Source organism: Colius striatus, chromosome 7 (assembly GCF_028858725.1).
Source record: "Colius striatus isolate bColStr4 chromosome 7, bColStr4.1.hap1, whole genome shotgun sequence".
In the NCBI taxonomy this organism is placed as follows: Eukaryota; Metazoa; Chordata; class Aves; order Coliiformes; family Coliidae; genus Colius; species Colius striatus.
In genome coordinates this window covers 42,171,308-42,187,618 of record NC_084765.1, presented here as the reverse complement: position 1 = coordinate 42,187,618, position 16,311 = coordinate 42,171,308, and the positions used below count along the sequence as shown (strand labels likewise).

The following is a 16,311-nucleotide window of genomic DNA, read 5'->3' as shown; positions in this document are numbered from 1 at the left end:
AAGTGTCATTGCCACAGCACCTTAGAATGCAGATTGCTTATAGTAATTGTCCTTGTAATTTGCCTGGAAAAGCCACTGCTACTATCCAAATGGAAAGCACTGAAATGCTGAGCAGATTTTAGTCAAGCTAAGTTTCAGTCAATTGGCCACATGCAGATACGTGGAAATATTGTGAGGATCTCGTCAGTGGGTCAGTCAATATTTTATGCCAAACTCTGAATGTGAGGCTTAACTTCCTTAGTGATTCAGTCCAAGCTCTTGCAGCTAGCAACTCACATTGTGTGGTTGTGTTCATGTGTCTGTGCTGATTAACTCAGAATGAGCTGAATTTAAAAACTGCAGGATTAAAGATTGGAGTTGCAGTGCTCGTGTCACTTACTGCAGCCTTTTTGAGTGTGAGTACACAGTCACTTGGAAGTCTGACCTCCAAATAGATAATCCAAGCTCAGACAGGCTGCCACTCGTTCATCCTCTGCAACAAAAGTGATCAGGTATCACTGAGATTTCTCCTTAACAAAGTGGGTTTGTTGCCTTCTATCTGTGTGAAGGACAAAACAGTCCAGGATCCTTGTTTGATGTGTCATTTGTTATCCAGCAGCAGGACACTCGGTGTGCATGTTTGTGTTATAGAGCTCTGTAGGCCTGTAACCTTTAGGTCTGTGTTTAAGATCTCATGACATAAAAACATGATGTAAAAGTAACATTCACAAAAGTGAAATTCACAAAGATGATGTAGTTTGTGCTATACCACGTTTGGGATTTGAAATCCTCTTTATTACAGCTTTTGGTTTGTAAGCATCCAGAAGTGTGATCTCTTTGCACCAGGTACCAGGGGGTTTCTGAATCCACTTTGTGGTGGGCTTTACTTGTGTTCCAGGATACTCCCAGTGCGTCCGTGAGCATATTCCTGATCTTGCTCTCCAGCAGAACATGCAGATGGGAAGGCTGTGTGACATACTGGGTATGTTATGAGCTGTTGGCTGCCTCTTCTTTGATCATTATTTGCCCATGGTTGTGAATCGCAGGGAACGGCCGATGAGGATTTTCTTTTTGCATTGATGTTAAGCGTAGAGAATTTATACTCTCAGAAGTGATTTATCTGCCATGGCATTTGCTCCTGTCCACGTTAGTCATAAGAAAAACATGCTCATTCTTTCTGACTCCATGCTAAGGTAGAGCAGCCTCATCCTGTGGCATGCTGAGCACCACAAACAATCACCAGTGTTTAGTGTCCTACAGAATTAGGTAGCTAATTCTGCCACTGTTGATTCAGGCTCATACAGAGAGAAAGATGTGCTAGAGAAGAGCAAGCTCTTATTTAAACCTTTGTTTCTTTATCTTTAAATGAGCAAATGAGGCAAAAGACATATGTCTAAAAGTTTTTTCCTAGCATGACAGTCCCGTTTTAAGCAAAGCAGTGAAGAATATGATTTGTCAGTGACCAGCTCCATTGGCTCCCTGGAATGACATTCTTTACCTGATTCATGTGTATTTCAGCATCATGATTATTTTATAAACACCATTTAGTCACCTCCTAACAAAAATATATTAGCTCCAGAAATTTACAATTGCCTAAAATAATAATGTAATTGCCTTTATATATTATCCAGGCACTAATATTGTTTTTCCACAGTACAGTTGGGTTTGGGGTTTTCATTTTGTTTTAACAGAGATTTAATGGTTTTTGCCTCTAAAGTGATAGTTGGAAAGTTAAAGGGACAAAGTCAACACCCTGAACAGATTCTTACTGGCTTGAAAAACTGTGAACATGGACATTTGATCTACTATAAAATGTAAAATAGACCATGAATATGACAGAAAGGGGCTAAATAGGAACTAAATTAGTAACTATATCAGATGCTTTACCTGTGCCTGGCAGAGGAGCGTTGTTACTTACCATATTGGTTTGCTTTTCCTTTAGAATACCTTCTATGAGTTAATCTCTCCTGGGAGCCCCAACATGTCCAAAGAAAACTTGTACATCTCTTTCTAGGCAGTGCTAGGAGTAGTGAAATGTGTTACAGCATCTTCTATTACAAAAGCACTTGAGGCTGTCGGGTTTTGACAGTGCAATCCCTTCAGCCATGCAGCCCACGTTGGCAAGTAGTCTTTTTGTACTCTAACTGGTAAATTATCAGGCTCCCTTTGCAAGTAAATGCTTAAAAGCAGCAGAGTATTGAGTAAGAGTTCTAGCAAGCACTTCTTTGCGTTATTCTTCAAAGTGACATGGCAATGAACTACATAATGATTATATTCAGATACAGGGCTGCTTGTCAGTTGCTGTACTCCTTGAATGCTTCAGTTGAGATTCTGGCCTTACATTTTTCATGTGAGTTGTTTGCCTGCAGCAGTATGGCAAAACAAAGTGAATGAATGGCACATCTTCTTCCTTTGTAACCTTTGGCTCAGCGTTTCCTTAGTCCCAATATTTGCTTTGCTTCTGAGTCATTCGCGTGTAATAGCAGTTGTCCCTGGCACTTTGCAGCCTCTTGTTCCTGTGCCCATCAAAGACAATGAAAGCTTTCCTACTGATTTCAGCTGGACTTGGATCCCAACCTAGGAGCACTTTTTGGCAGCGCTTTCTATTGACGTTGTGAGGCCCATTAATTCATTAACGTGAATATTTTACAAGACTAGTTCGAATTTTCTGAAGGGACATCTATTAAAGACCCTCAGCTTCTCACCTCTAAGCATTTGTGTACACACTGTCTTTCAAGTTGTTTTACATGCAGAAAACCAGATTTTCACCCTGTGGTATTTAACTAGCTAATCTGCACACTCACAGGCTCAGCAATTGTTATTAATGGTGTCCTACCGTGAGCTTTTATGTGGACAGGGCAAGGATAGGAAGAGGCCATGCAAAATCCAGGCAGCGTATGAAATTGCCATTTCATCAGCTTGCTGAACTTAATAGCTCCAGTTTATCATTTACCGGAGTTAATGGGATCTATTTTTAAGGCAGTGCACAGTTCCCATTGATGTTCGTGTGGGTCGTGCATAGAAATCCCCCTGCAGCACCGTCCAAATCCTGCCCCCCTACATCCTGCAGACTGAATTCTGGAAGCTAGCTGTTTCTTTGGCTTGCTGACCTGTCTTCACAGAAATGCTGAAGTGCAGCAAAAGCAGTTAAAGCGCTAAGATTTGGGAAACACGGACCTCAGGGTTGTTTCCAGTGTTCTTTTAGGGAAGCTGGCTGTTAGCAAATGATCGGGGATGTTCAGATTGCTGCTCTGAATGGAATCCACCTTTCTTCCAGTAATGAACATTTTGCCCCTTTGTTTTAGATGCCAACGTGGACGTCATCTACATCTGCCCCCTTCATCTGAGTGAGGAGTTACTGCAGTATTACAATAAACTCCTGGGTCTGCAGTCAGCTGTTAGATCTGGGAACCCCGAGGACATGAGTGACCTGCAGGACAGGTTCAAAATTCTCACCCCTGAAGCTATAAACAGCTTCCCTGTGAGTTTGTCTTCTAATTACCACAGCTTGAGGGATGCAGTAAAATTAAATTGGAAATTTTATAACTTGTTACGCTCTGGTACACATCAGTGAAATATTATTGCAAGTTTAAGGGCTTTACTGATTAGACTACTAGTTAGAGCATTGGAAATAAATATCCTGGTTTAGCTTTATGGACTTAGTTGAGATAGTCCTATATTGGCTATTTGCAGACCACTGTCCCTTCTTACTATAAGCTTGGGACTGGCAACTTGATAGATTTATATCTCTAAGCAAATCCTAGCAATAAACCATTCTTATTACTCCAACTTTATCTCTGGGTAGCCCAGCATTCGATCATTCTTGTGCTTCTGTAGCGTTTCTTGCAATTAAATCCAATGCAGAACTTCTTAAAGAGCAGAACTTAAAACTGCTTAGGTCAAGTAATAGAGAAATATGAATTCCAAACCTGTCAGCTCAGTGTTAAATCCACGTGCTAAGACATGGTCCTAAAAGAGACCTTAATTAATGTACCCTACACAAAGTGCTTCTGCAGTGAAGACTCTTTACAGTTGGAAAATAATTTGATGTTGTAACTGTTCAGTGCCCAGAGTCTTGGAGCTGAGATTTGTTTTTTTATGACACTTTGTGGTACATTTGTATCTCTAGGGTGTAAACTTGGAGCCCTGCTCCTGTTTTCAATATATATTGCTAACTCTCTTCTAGTTATTGGGTTGAACAGGTGTCTGTTACAGCACACACTGATTGAAACTGATGGTTTCAGAAGGTGAGGAGGCTGTTCATGTTTCATAAATGTGTAGCTCTGCAGCAGTGTACTGTTCAGCTCACCTGCATGAATCCTTTTCTGTTGAAACAGTCTGAAAACACCTGTGTGAGAAAAGTGCTTCGTTCTTTTGCTGCTTAGGGAGGGACCCCCGAGTCAGAGCTGGCTGATAGTTTTGCCAGGGTTAAAGTGAATTCTGTAGACAGGAATGTGTTCTGTTTTCTCTGAAGCTGGCAGAAAGCACCAAGATGACATTTGTGTTTTTAGGAGCTGGCTTTTCTCTACTATTGTCCTTTTCTCTGGATACTGGGAACCTACAAGAATCACTTCTGCTTGTGCTGAGCTTTCACCTTGTAAAGTGAAATCATTAGGATGATAAATCCTCTGATAAACACCAGTGATAGATACTTTTGTCTTTTTAAATTGCACTTGGACAATTTTAACTGTTTTTTCTCTGGATACTGGGTTATTTTTCCAATACTGACTGCTAAATCTTGGAAGCTTTAAGAAGCCTTCTACACAAAACATGCTAAAAATATCACCTAAAAGTCACCATACTAGAGAAAAAGGATGTGCTGCTGAACGTGAACAGGCTGTCCAGGAACGGAAAATGGCTCTCATGGCCAGTTGTGGTCACGGTTAGAGCTTTACAGGATCTTTTCAAGTATCTCTCCTCTGAGTTATTTAATCAAAAGGGGTTTTTGTAGCTGCTGTATGCAAATTTATTTCTAAATAAATGTAGGTGCCTTGAAGGCCACCTCAGCAGCCTCCTTTGAGCAATTATCAGCCTTGGCCAGTTTCCTAGCTACTTTGGAAGGAAAATCTGTGGAGAAGATACCCAGAAGCAGATAGCCCTGTGCTGCTTGGCATCTGCAGAGGGGAGGCAGAGGGAGCCTGTGAGGAGAGGGTGTCCACGTGCCATTGTCCTGAGGCATTCCTAGAGTGAAAAGGGTTTACACTAGGTTGATTTCTTCACTAGCAGCATGTTGAAGCAAGGTGGTGGTAGCTTTGCTGGTCATGGTGAGTCCAGCGCCAAGGTCAGCTTCTCTGGTGTTGAGAATTAACCCCAAATCAACAGGCTTGGGAACCAAGGACTAACCCTTCTGCAAACCTCTGAACCACTCTTCTATGCAGTCGTGCTGGAATTCTGAGCCTTCCTCAGTCCTCCTGCTTTTACCTGCTTCCATTCACACTACTATATATCATGGCAGCTGTACCACTCTCAAAACAGGAATGAACTAGATTTTACAGCCGGTTTCCTGCACTCCTTAATTAACTGTAAAATCCATTATTGAGAGACACAAAGCAAATCTCGTCCCTACATCACCACTCGTGGCCCCAGGGAGCAAGTGACCGGGGCTGGAAATTGATCCTGCTCTCTCCATGGCAGAACTCTGCCACGAGACCCGCAGAATGGGCCATCTCCCTGCTTTTGTACCAGTGCTCAGGAGAGAGGAAACGAAGGAATCAGAATGTTAAGAGTCCCTGGTTTAAAACTGATGGAAGGAAAAAGACTCCAGGAAACTTGTTTGTTGTTCTTTTTGCCTTTGTGCTTCTGTGATTCTCTTTTTCCTACTGGAACTTCAAAGAGAATCTCATTTCTCTGACTCATATCCTCGCTGTCCTTGCAGCACACCTGCCTCCTTTACAGGATGACCTGGGCTCTTTTTGGAGCTGTTTGGTATGAGAAAGCACTGAGGAACTGCCAAAATTCCCCCATCTTCTGTTCCACCATCATCCCCATCCGAGTCGTGGAGTCGGGATTTATACTTCAGTCCCTGTGAAGGAGCATCCAGCATTTGGGAAGAATCAGTTCTGGGTTCTCCAGGCCTGGAAATCCTTAGCAAATCCAGTATTTACCCTCTCCTGGAAAGGAATGTTTTCCAGTATTTACCAAATCCAGTATTTACCCTATCCTGGGAAGGAATGCTTTCCAGTATTTACCAAATCCAGTATTTACCCTATCCTGGGAAGGAATGCTTTCCTGCCTAGGGCCTAAATTAGATGAAATCTGTGCGTGAGGAAGACGTTCTTACAATTTAGTTATGGTTACGATTTGTTTATGGCGTGGCTGGCTGCCTCCTGTGCTGTTTCTGTGTGATGTCCATCCCTGTCTGTCTGAACCTCAAAGCACCATTATATCTTTGGAGAGATAGTTAAGGTTATCTTCAGGCCATGCATAGGGTGTGCTGTAGAAAATATGGTTGAGGTTTCGGCTGCCGTGGCTGATAGTCTCAGTATCAGTCTGTCATGAGCAGCTCGTTCAGCAATCCGTCTTCTTTCTCTTTGGAGAGATGAAAAATTCCTTCCAAAAAGTTGAAACCCTTGTACTTTAGACAGCAACAAAAATACCCCCCCCCCCCCCCCCTTGAGTGCTCTGCAGTTGTGTTTACAGTAGCTATCAGAACTACTGTGTAATGGAAACGTATCTCCCCAGTAATTTAATGTGATCAGTGAAAGCTTTTGTAAATCAAAGTGGTTTATTCCTTGAGAATCGCTCAAGCTGCTGCTGAACTGGATGGTGAAATACCTTCCCTGCTATAGGGGCTTTTCTTCATTTTTTTTATTGATTTTCAGGAGCTTTAGAGTTAAACCATGCCAGAAGTGTTGCTGAGATGAATCACTGTTATCCAAAGGCCACCAGCCTCTCTGCCGACTGACAGAAGGATAATTCCGCATGGATCAAATAAATACAGATGTGTAGTAATTAGTTCTATTCCCAGTGAGCCCATTTCCAACACACTAAAGATGTGCACGATTATGGAGCCTCACCCCAACAGCTTTTATCAATTTAAACTGCTAAGCTACAGGATAGGTCATAACCCAGCCTGCTATTAATAATGTATTTATTGCGTGCGCCGTTATAAATTAGGTTCATGGAAGAGAAAAGAACACCTTTTAACAAGAATAATGTTATCTTTACACAGAAGCATCACATGTGCCTAGCCACTCAGCTCAAGTACAGTCCCAAGACAATCGAAAGAATCAAAATCCTCATCCAGAGCAGAGATGCCTACATTGTTGGAGGGGTTCCCCACAAAGACGATTTAGCAGTGGCTGACATGCTAAATGTGCCTATATTAGGCTCGCTGCCAGAAGTGGCTCATCTCTACAGTACCAAGTCTGGAAGTAAACACATTTTTGCCAGTGCTGGTGTGCCAACCCCTCCTGGAGAATGTGACATCCACAGCAGTGAGCAGGTAAGCAGGATGTGGCCTGGGATGTGTCACCTTGCCTGGTTTCGCTTGGTAGGATGCAAACTTCAGTCAGTTGCGAGAGCTCTATTGATTAGACCCTAATCACGTGCGAGGTTGGGCTCTTTTCTTGGCTTTATCTGACCAATTCAACGCAATTTGTATCCCAGTCATTAAGTAATACAGTTGTTTTGGTATTCTTCAAGGTCTTGCTTGAGAATGTATATTTGGCCTGATTATTTGAAGCAATTTGTGTTGGTGCTCTGTGGATGAAGCCGTGGCCTCAAGGCAATGAAGAGTTTTAGCAGTGGCTGAAAGTAGAACAGGGATTTCTGGGGAAAGTTTGGTCTAGAAAAGAGGAGACTGGGGAGGATCTCAATATTTACAAGTATCTAAATGGTGAGTGTCAGGAGGTTGGGGCAGCACTTTATTGCATGCAGTGACAGCACAAGGGGTGATGGAAAGAAGCTGGAACGCAAAGAGTTCCATTTAAACATAAAGGAAAACTGTTTCAGTGCTGAGGGGAGGGAGCCCTGGCCCAGGCTGCCCAGGGAGAGTGTGGAGGCTTCTGCTCAGGAGGTTTCCAAACCCACCTGGACGTGTTCCTGTATGACCTGATCTGTGTGGAACCTCCTTTGGCAGGAGGGTTGGCGTGAATGATCTCTGAAGGGCCCTTCCAGCCCCCACCATGCTGGGATTCTGTGATTTGGTGAAGGGGAAGTCTCTCTGGTTAGGCAGGCAGCCTAAACAAAGTGAGGTTCAGTGAGCAAGTCTGCAACTGGAGTTTTCCTTTGCATCCAGTTCATCATTGCTAAATTCACCTATCTTGTTAGCATGAGCAGTAAGAAAAGAAGAAAATATGACCAGATTAGAATTACAAGGCACAAGAGTGTTCTGCACTGTGTTCGGTTTACATCTGTTTACTCCTCGCACCGCATTGCCTCAGTATTTCATTCTGTCAGCTGATTTGGCAATTTGCACTGAGATCTGCAAGTATGGCCCATAGTGATTGTTTAAAAACTGTTTTTATAGTGGTGCCGTGTCTCATACAGGAAAATAATGATTGCCATGGCTTGTAGGTATTGTTACTTCTTGGAGAGGCTTTCCACCTTGCTTTGCTTTTAATTAATCACGTTTAATGCCAAAAGCACAGTCCAGGACACACAAGTACGTTGCAACTTCTATAGCAGATTAAGTAAATACATGATCAATGATCTGAAGAACAACTGTTTGATTTATTGTTAAACGATTTATGTGAATCTAATACTTTTGATTCATGCTACAGTGCTGTGGAAGTTCAACTTCTGTTGTTTGCTCGTATGAAATATCGATGGTTTAGGTTAAATAATCAAAGCAAGGTGATGCTATGTTAAAGCACCATTCAATTTTCACTTAAAGATAGCACATCATTCTTTATGATTGGTACAGTCCTTACAATGTTATTGATCCTTTCCATTACTGTAGGGGAGTCATCAAGAAGGACACATTTCTGTGATTCTCCAAAGCCACAAATAATAGCATCTGTAATTATGTTTTAGGTCAACATTGCAAAAAGAAACAAAAGCCCTCAAAAACTGCTTTGAGAAAATGTAGAAGCCAATGCAGCAAGATCTGAGAGTACTTCTACTGGGTCCCAGCAAGATCTGAGAACACTTCTATCAGGTTCAAAGGCATTTGCAGTAATTGCATCCCACGCCAGCTGGGCAAAAGGCGTTTTAAAGCCATTGAAATCTGTGTACATACACAAATAAATAATTAGCATTTTTGTACAGCCTGCCTGGTAACTCCTTCACACATTTATAACCATGTAATGTACTCTGCAGTAGGAAAATTCCACAGATGTTCTGGCTGGTGTTAGAATCTGCCACAATTGTTTCTCAGATTTTGCAGACTGCGGAGTCCATCCCGTGTTGTTCCCTCTCACAAACATTTATTGAGCAGCTCTGATTATCCAAAACCTAAGATGCTCCTTAGACAAAACAAAAAAGCCTGGACAGGCAAATTTCTCTCTGCAGAAACACAGCTTCACCAGCCTCCCAAGGTGCTCAGTTGCTCTCTGGAAGTCTGCACGAGCAGACTCAAGTAGAGGCTGAAGGCCATGGGTTCTTCATGCAAAAAATGCTCAAGGTTGCTCGATAACTGTATCAAGAGGCACGTCTGAGCAAAAGAATCCTCATTTAGGAAAGAGATTTCAAGCCCAGATATTTGAGACTTGGAAGTCAAAATTGAGGAACAACTTGGTTTTGTGGTAGCACAAAATGTACCTGTGTCCTTGCTCCACAGATGATTCGTGTTCTCAGCCAGCTGATCGTGGACAACATGGAAGTGCAGCGTTGGTTGTTTAAGATGAACACCGAGGCTGGGGGAAGTGGCACTGCCTATTGCGACGTTGTCTCACATCTGAAGTGCTACCACTGGGTTCAAACGGAACGTCAGAGATACAGCCCTGAGCAGTGGAGCAAGAAGGAGGCCCACGTGAGTAACAAAGGAGCTGCGGTGTCTTGGTTGCTGTCATGGCTTCTTAATGGTCTGCTGGGCTTCTTCCTCACAGTACATCTTTTAGTGTTCTGGAGTCCAGACCAGAACACTATGCAGCAACAGATAACAGTGTTCCAATAAACAGGCTCAATATTGCAAAATAGAAATGAGTGCCTGGCACCCAGCTGGGGAACGGGTTGGGTGTCCTAACACTTCATTCATCTGCAACATGGTGTTTTTAATCCAGAGAGGGGACATGTGTAAATGAAAGAATATGGGCAGCAGAACCTTACATCTATGTAGAAACTTGAAATGATTGGAACAAAGGGTTGGGCTGATAGAGCTGAGCAGTGCCCATCCCTTTGAAACCACATAGACCGATCCCTTTTTCTTCTTCCTTTCCAAGGATGCTCTTGTCCTCTACATTTTTCCTCACTAATAACTTTTAAACCTGTCAGCTATTTCCATCTGTGTCAGACAGAGCACTCGAGGTCTCAGAGATCCTTAGAGTCCTGCATGTTTCATCACAGTGGGTGTTTATGTAAGGAGAGAGATCTTATAAATACTTAACTGAGGGAAGCAGAATAGCATGAACTCCTGCACTAGTATGGTCTTAAGAATCCACATGATTGAGAGAGCTTGTAAGATGATACATTTCAAGATGCAGAAAAATCCATATGAAACTAGACTTCATTAGTTCTGGCACTGAGAACTATTTGTAGTTTAAATATTCATTGATATTTAAATGTGTTAATTTCAGTAAGCATTTGATATTTCTGTACATCGTGCCAAATCCATTCCTAATGTAATGGTTTTAAAGCCAGAAGGAATGTATCCAGAAAGAATTAATTTGCATAAACTGCTCATTATAGCTCTTTTGATTTTTTTAATTCAATCAGAATGGTTTTGAAATTCTGGTTTGATTGAATTATATTGTGTATTAAAATTTCAAGTTGTGCTGATGACGGTTCTGTTGCGTTTGACAACCACAAAATAATTCCACATTATAAAACAGAGCTGCTGAAGGGCTCATTTCTTCAGTCTGCTAAAGATGCCCTCACTCTGCACAAGTCAAGCTGTATGAAGTAGAGCCCTGGAGGGCCACCCCAGTGGAACGTGGCCACTGAGCAATGTGGGACATAAAGCAAAAGGGATATCCAGATCCTGCTCCTACCATCTGAGTCGGTGGGGCAGAAGACGTGACCCATCAAGTCTAGTCCTTGAACCAGTGTTCGAGAACTAGCTGGTGTAAATTCCCTTAAAAAGTGGCATTACCTAGTGCTACTATTAGCATTCCTCTTTCTGTGACCTTTTATTCTTTCATGGCTAAGTGACTCTGCAGAAAGGACAGAGGGATAACTGGCTTGCTTTGGTTTCACTTTTAGACTGCAGTTACTTTTGATGCAACCAGGAATCAACCCCTTAGAAGCCCTTAAAGAGAAGTATTTGTTTGGAGTTGGAAAACATAGACAGGGTAATTTATTTGATCTAATTTCTTAGAGTCAGCAGGAAAGCTCCCATAAATCCAGACCCATATTGAAGTGGACTTTGGCAAGGTGTGAAGCTCGCTGCCGCTTTGAACGTCTCGTTGGAATCCTTCAAGGTCCCTTCCAGCCCTTAAGATTCTGTGCTCAAATGTTTCTGCCTTCCGAGTTTAGCCCTGTTTTGTAGAGCAGGAGACCTCCTTTATATCTAATGATTGCAGCCTCCACTGAGTATTACCATTGAGAGCAGAGGATTAAAATCATCCTTTTGTTAAGGGATACCATTGTAATGATACACATTTAAACATCAAAGCATTACTTTATGAACACAGGCATGCTTTAATGTCCTATTACAGCATGTAGACCTGTTTCTTTTGATAATGAAGACATTGTGTCACGGGCATAGGCTGCCACATACAAAACGTATGCTGGCAGGTTATTAAAATATCTAGCTTCTTGATGAAAGACTATCCTGCAGGCTAAGAGTACAGTGAAAAGACTCTCCATTCTGGTAGAATTATTAGAAATGAGAATATGACTGTAAGCAGTAAATTATGTTAATACTTACAAATAGCATCATTTGCATAGCAGTTTAAGACACGATACCCAGATTTTCCTCATTGGTATGTGGCAGGCAACAGATTAAAAACCATGGACTCTGTGAGTTTGAACTGTGTGGGGGGAAAAAAAATCTATTCCAGCCAAAAATGAGACTGATTGTTCGATTCCTCATTTCAAACACTAACATTGGGCAAAGAGCAATGCAGGACAGGATAATCGATGTGTTTTACCTTGTTAACTTAACGCAGCAGCTGAGTTATCTGAGCAATTACTTTGCTGCTGCAGAAAGGGTAGAATTCAGGAGCTCTGCTGAATGTCTCTGTAAGGCCTTTGTCCTACTGTGAGCTGCTGAAGTCTGTCAGCATATAACTAATTTCCTCCTGAGGCCTGGATTCTCCTGGTATTCAATATCAGGAGAACTGCTGCTGCCTCCACAAGTGCGCATCTGCCGATCGTGAGGCTGTTTGCAGAGACAGTGTGTGAAAAGAACGTCAGGATCTGGCCCCAGTTACTTGCCAAAAGATCCCTAAGCACTCAGACACCTTCAGCAGTTCAAGTCTATCTTGCAACGTGGTTGACCATTGCAGGGAGCAGGTAAATGCACAGACTTTGAGCTGTATAAGCCATGTGTGCCACGTGAAATGCTCCTATGCCATCCTATCGTGGTTTTCCAGCCCATTTTCTGTACCAATTCAAGCTTCAGTTAGTCTGAGCAGGTCATAAAACGTGGTTGTGCTGCTACTAGAGTAGAACCGGGCAACAGGACAATTGCACAAGGGCCTGTTTGGAATATCTAGAGTAAGAAATCCATAGTACTCATCGATGTATAAGATTGCAAATTCTGCTCAGGAGTTGTTACAAGTCAGCAGCTGGATTTTTGGAACAGCTCACCAATGCCTATATGGATCCTTGCTTGGGGGACTGTATAAATTCATGGAAGAAGAAACAATTCTTATTGCTGACACAGTCTCTGGCTTCGAGGGATTCTGAGCTGCAAGTTGTTGGGAGGCTGGGAGACTGTCTTGGGGCATGGATGTGCTTGCTCTGTTTTCATACTGTCCCGAGAATCCACTTGTGACGGCTGTCACGGACGAGATTCAGGGCTAAGCAAACCTTTTGTAGCCATGCTCTCATGAAGAAGGTTGCTCAGATGCCCACTCAGAATTCAAGCTGAGTGAAGATTGGTGGAAGAGTGGTCTGCAAAGTATATTTGTTTGGTTTTGGGCAGACACCAGGCTGTCAAAGGCTGTGAAGCCTCCTGGTCTCTGAATCCTGCAACTCGAGCTGCTGCCTCAAACTCTCACAATGCTCACAGTCCTCTTCCCTTTTTGAGGAACGACAGCAGCACCTCCCTGTTGGGGTCTCCTTGTTAGGGTTTTTGCTTATAGTCTGCTTTTTAACAATCCCCTTTCAGAGAAAATAACACAGGACTGGGCAGACATGCCGTCCTCTTGTATAACTGTAGGAGTCTAACTTGTATCTAAATTATTGGATTAAATTAGAGCGCAATTAATTTTAGAGTTATCTTTTCTTATACTACAACTCTTAATTAACCACCAGGACAAGGAGCATGATGTGAGTTAACCTAGCAGCAATCCTAAAGATAACAAAGATCAGACTGAAGACAAAAAAACCCCATGGGATGAGTGTGGGGATAAAGAAGAAAAGAGCTGAAAACAAAAGAAGAGAACAAGACATTAAAAACCAAGCGACAAATATTCTCTCAATAAGCCATTGCAATCGGTTGTAGTTACACAACCAGTTCAAAACTCTGTTAAATATCTGTTGTTGGAGAAAAAAAATCTATTGAATGCGCTTGGGCAGCCTCCTGTTTGAAATGTTGGAGTGTTTGGATCTCACTGCCTCCAGCTGTGCCACGGCACTTTGTCATCTCGGTCAATTCAACTCGAACGTGGAAGAGGAAATCCAAACCCTTTCAAAAGGTGACGAATCTGGAAGATGCAACTCTGGGGCTGAGTTGCACAAAGCAATATTGAGGCGGTGGGTGCAGGATTTGGCACTGATGGCCGCTGGAGCATTAGCGTTTCAAAGGTGGGGATGAAAGGGTGCAATGTGTTAGCTGTTCCTTTCCACGAAACAAAGAATTTGGGCAACTTTCAAGAATCCTCTCAGGAATTGTTGGGGATAAAGCTCGTGGTTATCCAAAAATCAGCAACAGTGGGGAGGTTTCTTCAAGTGGTGGAGTGAATTGCGTTTGCAATGGCTGTAAGAAACCTGAAGCTTGCATAGCAAAGCGTGTTTCCTTTAGTGAAGGAAGGAATTCAGAGCAAAGAGCATCTGTTTGTAAACAGGTACCAATAAACCATAGTGCTGTCAAACACGTCGCTTGAGAAAGACGTCTCTGCCTGCCTTTGAACACCGTGCAGCTTCTGAAAGCTGCTTCACTCCTCTCTGCTTTCCCACTCTCATTTGCACCACCCTGATCACCTTTTGTGAGGCTGCCAGCTTTGTTCTAGGGCAACGCCACGAATATTACTGAAACTGGATGGAATTGCAAGCGATTGAATTGGCCTTAATGTGTAACACCTAAAGTCTGCCACGGGGGTTCTCCAGCAAGAAGCCTTTGCTGCTGCTTGTTATTGTACAACATGCGATTGCAGGTGTGGTATTTTTCCAGCCTGAAGAGGGCCAGAAGCTCTGACAGATACACAGAAGATGCATTTACAGCATTTTTACAGGCTTTTAAAATTTCTTCTGACTGATAACGGTGTTTAATAGGGAAAGAGAAAGAACCCAAAGAGTGAAGAGAGGGATTGATTGCCTATAAAGCCATATAAAGCTGCATATAAAGTTGTTCCCTCGTCAGGCGGTGCTCTGTGAGCAATATATCCCCACTAGTTTAAATATTCCCCGTGCCTACGACCACTCTGCAGTGCTCTTATTCAGTTCATTAACACATCTGTGTATCTGCCGTGGGGATGCTTCAGGTGAGGCTCAAACCTCGAGCGAAATAAAGCCCGATCACTCTATCCCTTGCTTAAATGAAAGCCATGATATCTATTCCTAAGCCTGGCAATAATCAGATATGCAAGCAGTTGGGTTGTGTGTCCTATTGATTTAATATGCTTCTAATCAGTACATAAAGCTATAGGCCTGCAGTGTTAATTTTTCATATGCTTACAAAGTACCCTTTGATTTTCTGTCACGCGTTAATTACAGCGTTTTGCCATTAAATAGGAAGCTTTGTGTAAACTAATTACTAGGTAATCATTGTCTACCGCAAGCGTGCTGTTTGTACCTTTTATTTTATCCTAAAAATGCACAGATCTCGCAGTCTGGAACCACTATACCTTCCAGCCATTAGCTCTCACTAATTCATAGCATTATTGTGTTAAGATTGTAGGAGTTGTAATTGTTGTGGTATCAGTGCTGTTAATTACCGGAGTAAACAGTTGAAATGGTGCCAAGGTCTATTGTACAAGGCAGAGGAAAGGAGGTTTAAATGTTACTTCCACCATCTGGGGACTGGAGTAGAGGCAAATGCTAGAAAACAGCAGTGAGGCAATATCAGAACTTCAGCTCCAGGGTTTTAGGCCATATGGATCCAGAATATTTTGAATCAATTGAATTTAAGTGCCAGTTTGTGGCAATAACAGCGTGGAAGGAGAGGAGGGAGCAGGAGCGCTAAGGAAATCTGAAATCCGTTAATGTCGCCGCAGCCGGTAAAACGCCCGCTTGGATGAGTCTAAAAATGTTTATTTTGCTAAAACCCAAAGTAACACACAGGCAACTCTGAGGAGAAAAGAAGTTTAACTGTGTGCTGCTTGTGAAACGCGAGGCAGGTTTTGTCTGACAGTTCCTTCAGCGCTCCAGCTCAGCAACTCGGTTCAGGGAAGGGGCTGTGGATTAGCGACGTGACGCCCCTTTTCTTGTTGAAACCCCGGTGCTGGAATTCGTTGGAGTCCTTCCTTTAGAGATACAAGCTAGAAAGGAAGGCAAGTGAACAGAATTTGGAGAGATTGGAGTAGGGAAAAAGAAACAAAGGAGGAAAATGTTCCTAATCTGCAGAGATTTCATTAAAATACAGCAACGATGCATCCAAATATTCCTTATCTCCTTTTGTGTGAGGATTCACATCCCCATGTCCTGAACTTGCAGATGCTGCATTTGAAATGAACATGATTTGAATTTTTTCTTTCAAAAAGAGAGCTATTTGAAGATTGGGACAATTGTGTCCCGTTCCCCTGGCTCTGAAGGTACATGTGGGGAACCTTGAACAGCGAAGGCTGCAGCCTTGCCAAGGACACGCTTTTCTGCATAAAGCACCAGCGCACGTGGGATCGTTTCTTTGGTTTAAAAGAGCAAACTGTTTAATAGAATCGTCCTGATTTCAAATGCACATGCTCTGCA

At 42.6% G+C, this 16,311-nt stretch overlaps 1 protein-coding gene across 3 annotated transcripts in view; it reads left to right on the top strand.

Annotated features, from left to right (window-relative positions):
- Positions 1-16,311, top strand: part of IQCH (IQ motif containing H) — a 68,110-nt gene that overhangs the window by 25,511 nt on the left and 26,288 nt on the right. For all 3 annotated transcript variants that reach the window (XM_061999519.1, XM_061999520.1, XM_061999521.1), the window contains 4 exons: positions 878-961; positions 3,285-3,460; positions 7,151-7,423; positions 9,701-9,892. In XM_061999519.1, coding sequence (XP_061855503.1) covers positions 878-961; positions 3,285-3,460; positions 7,151-7,423; positions 9,701-9,892 — 725 coding nt within the window. The remainder of the gene's footprint in view (positions 1-877; positions 962-3,284; positions 3,461-7,150; positions 7,424-9,700; positions 9,893-16,311) is intronic.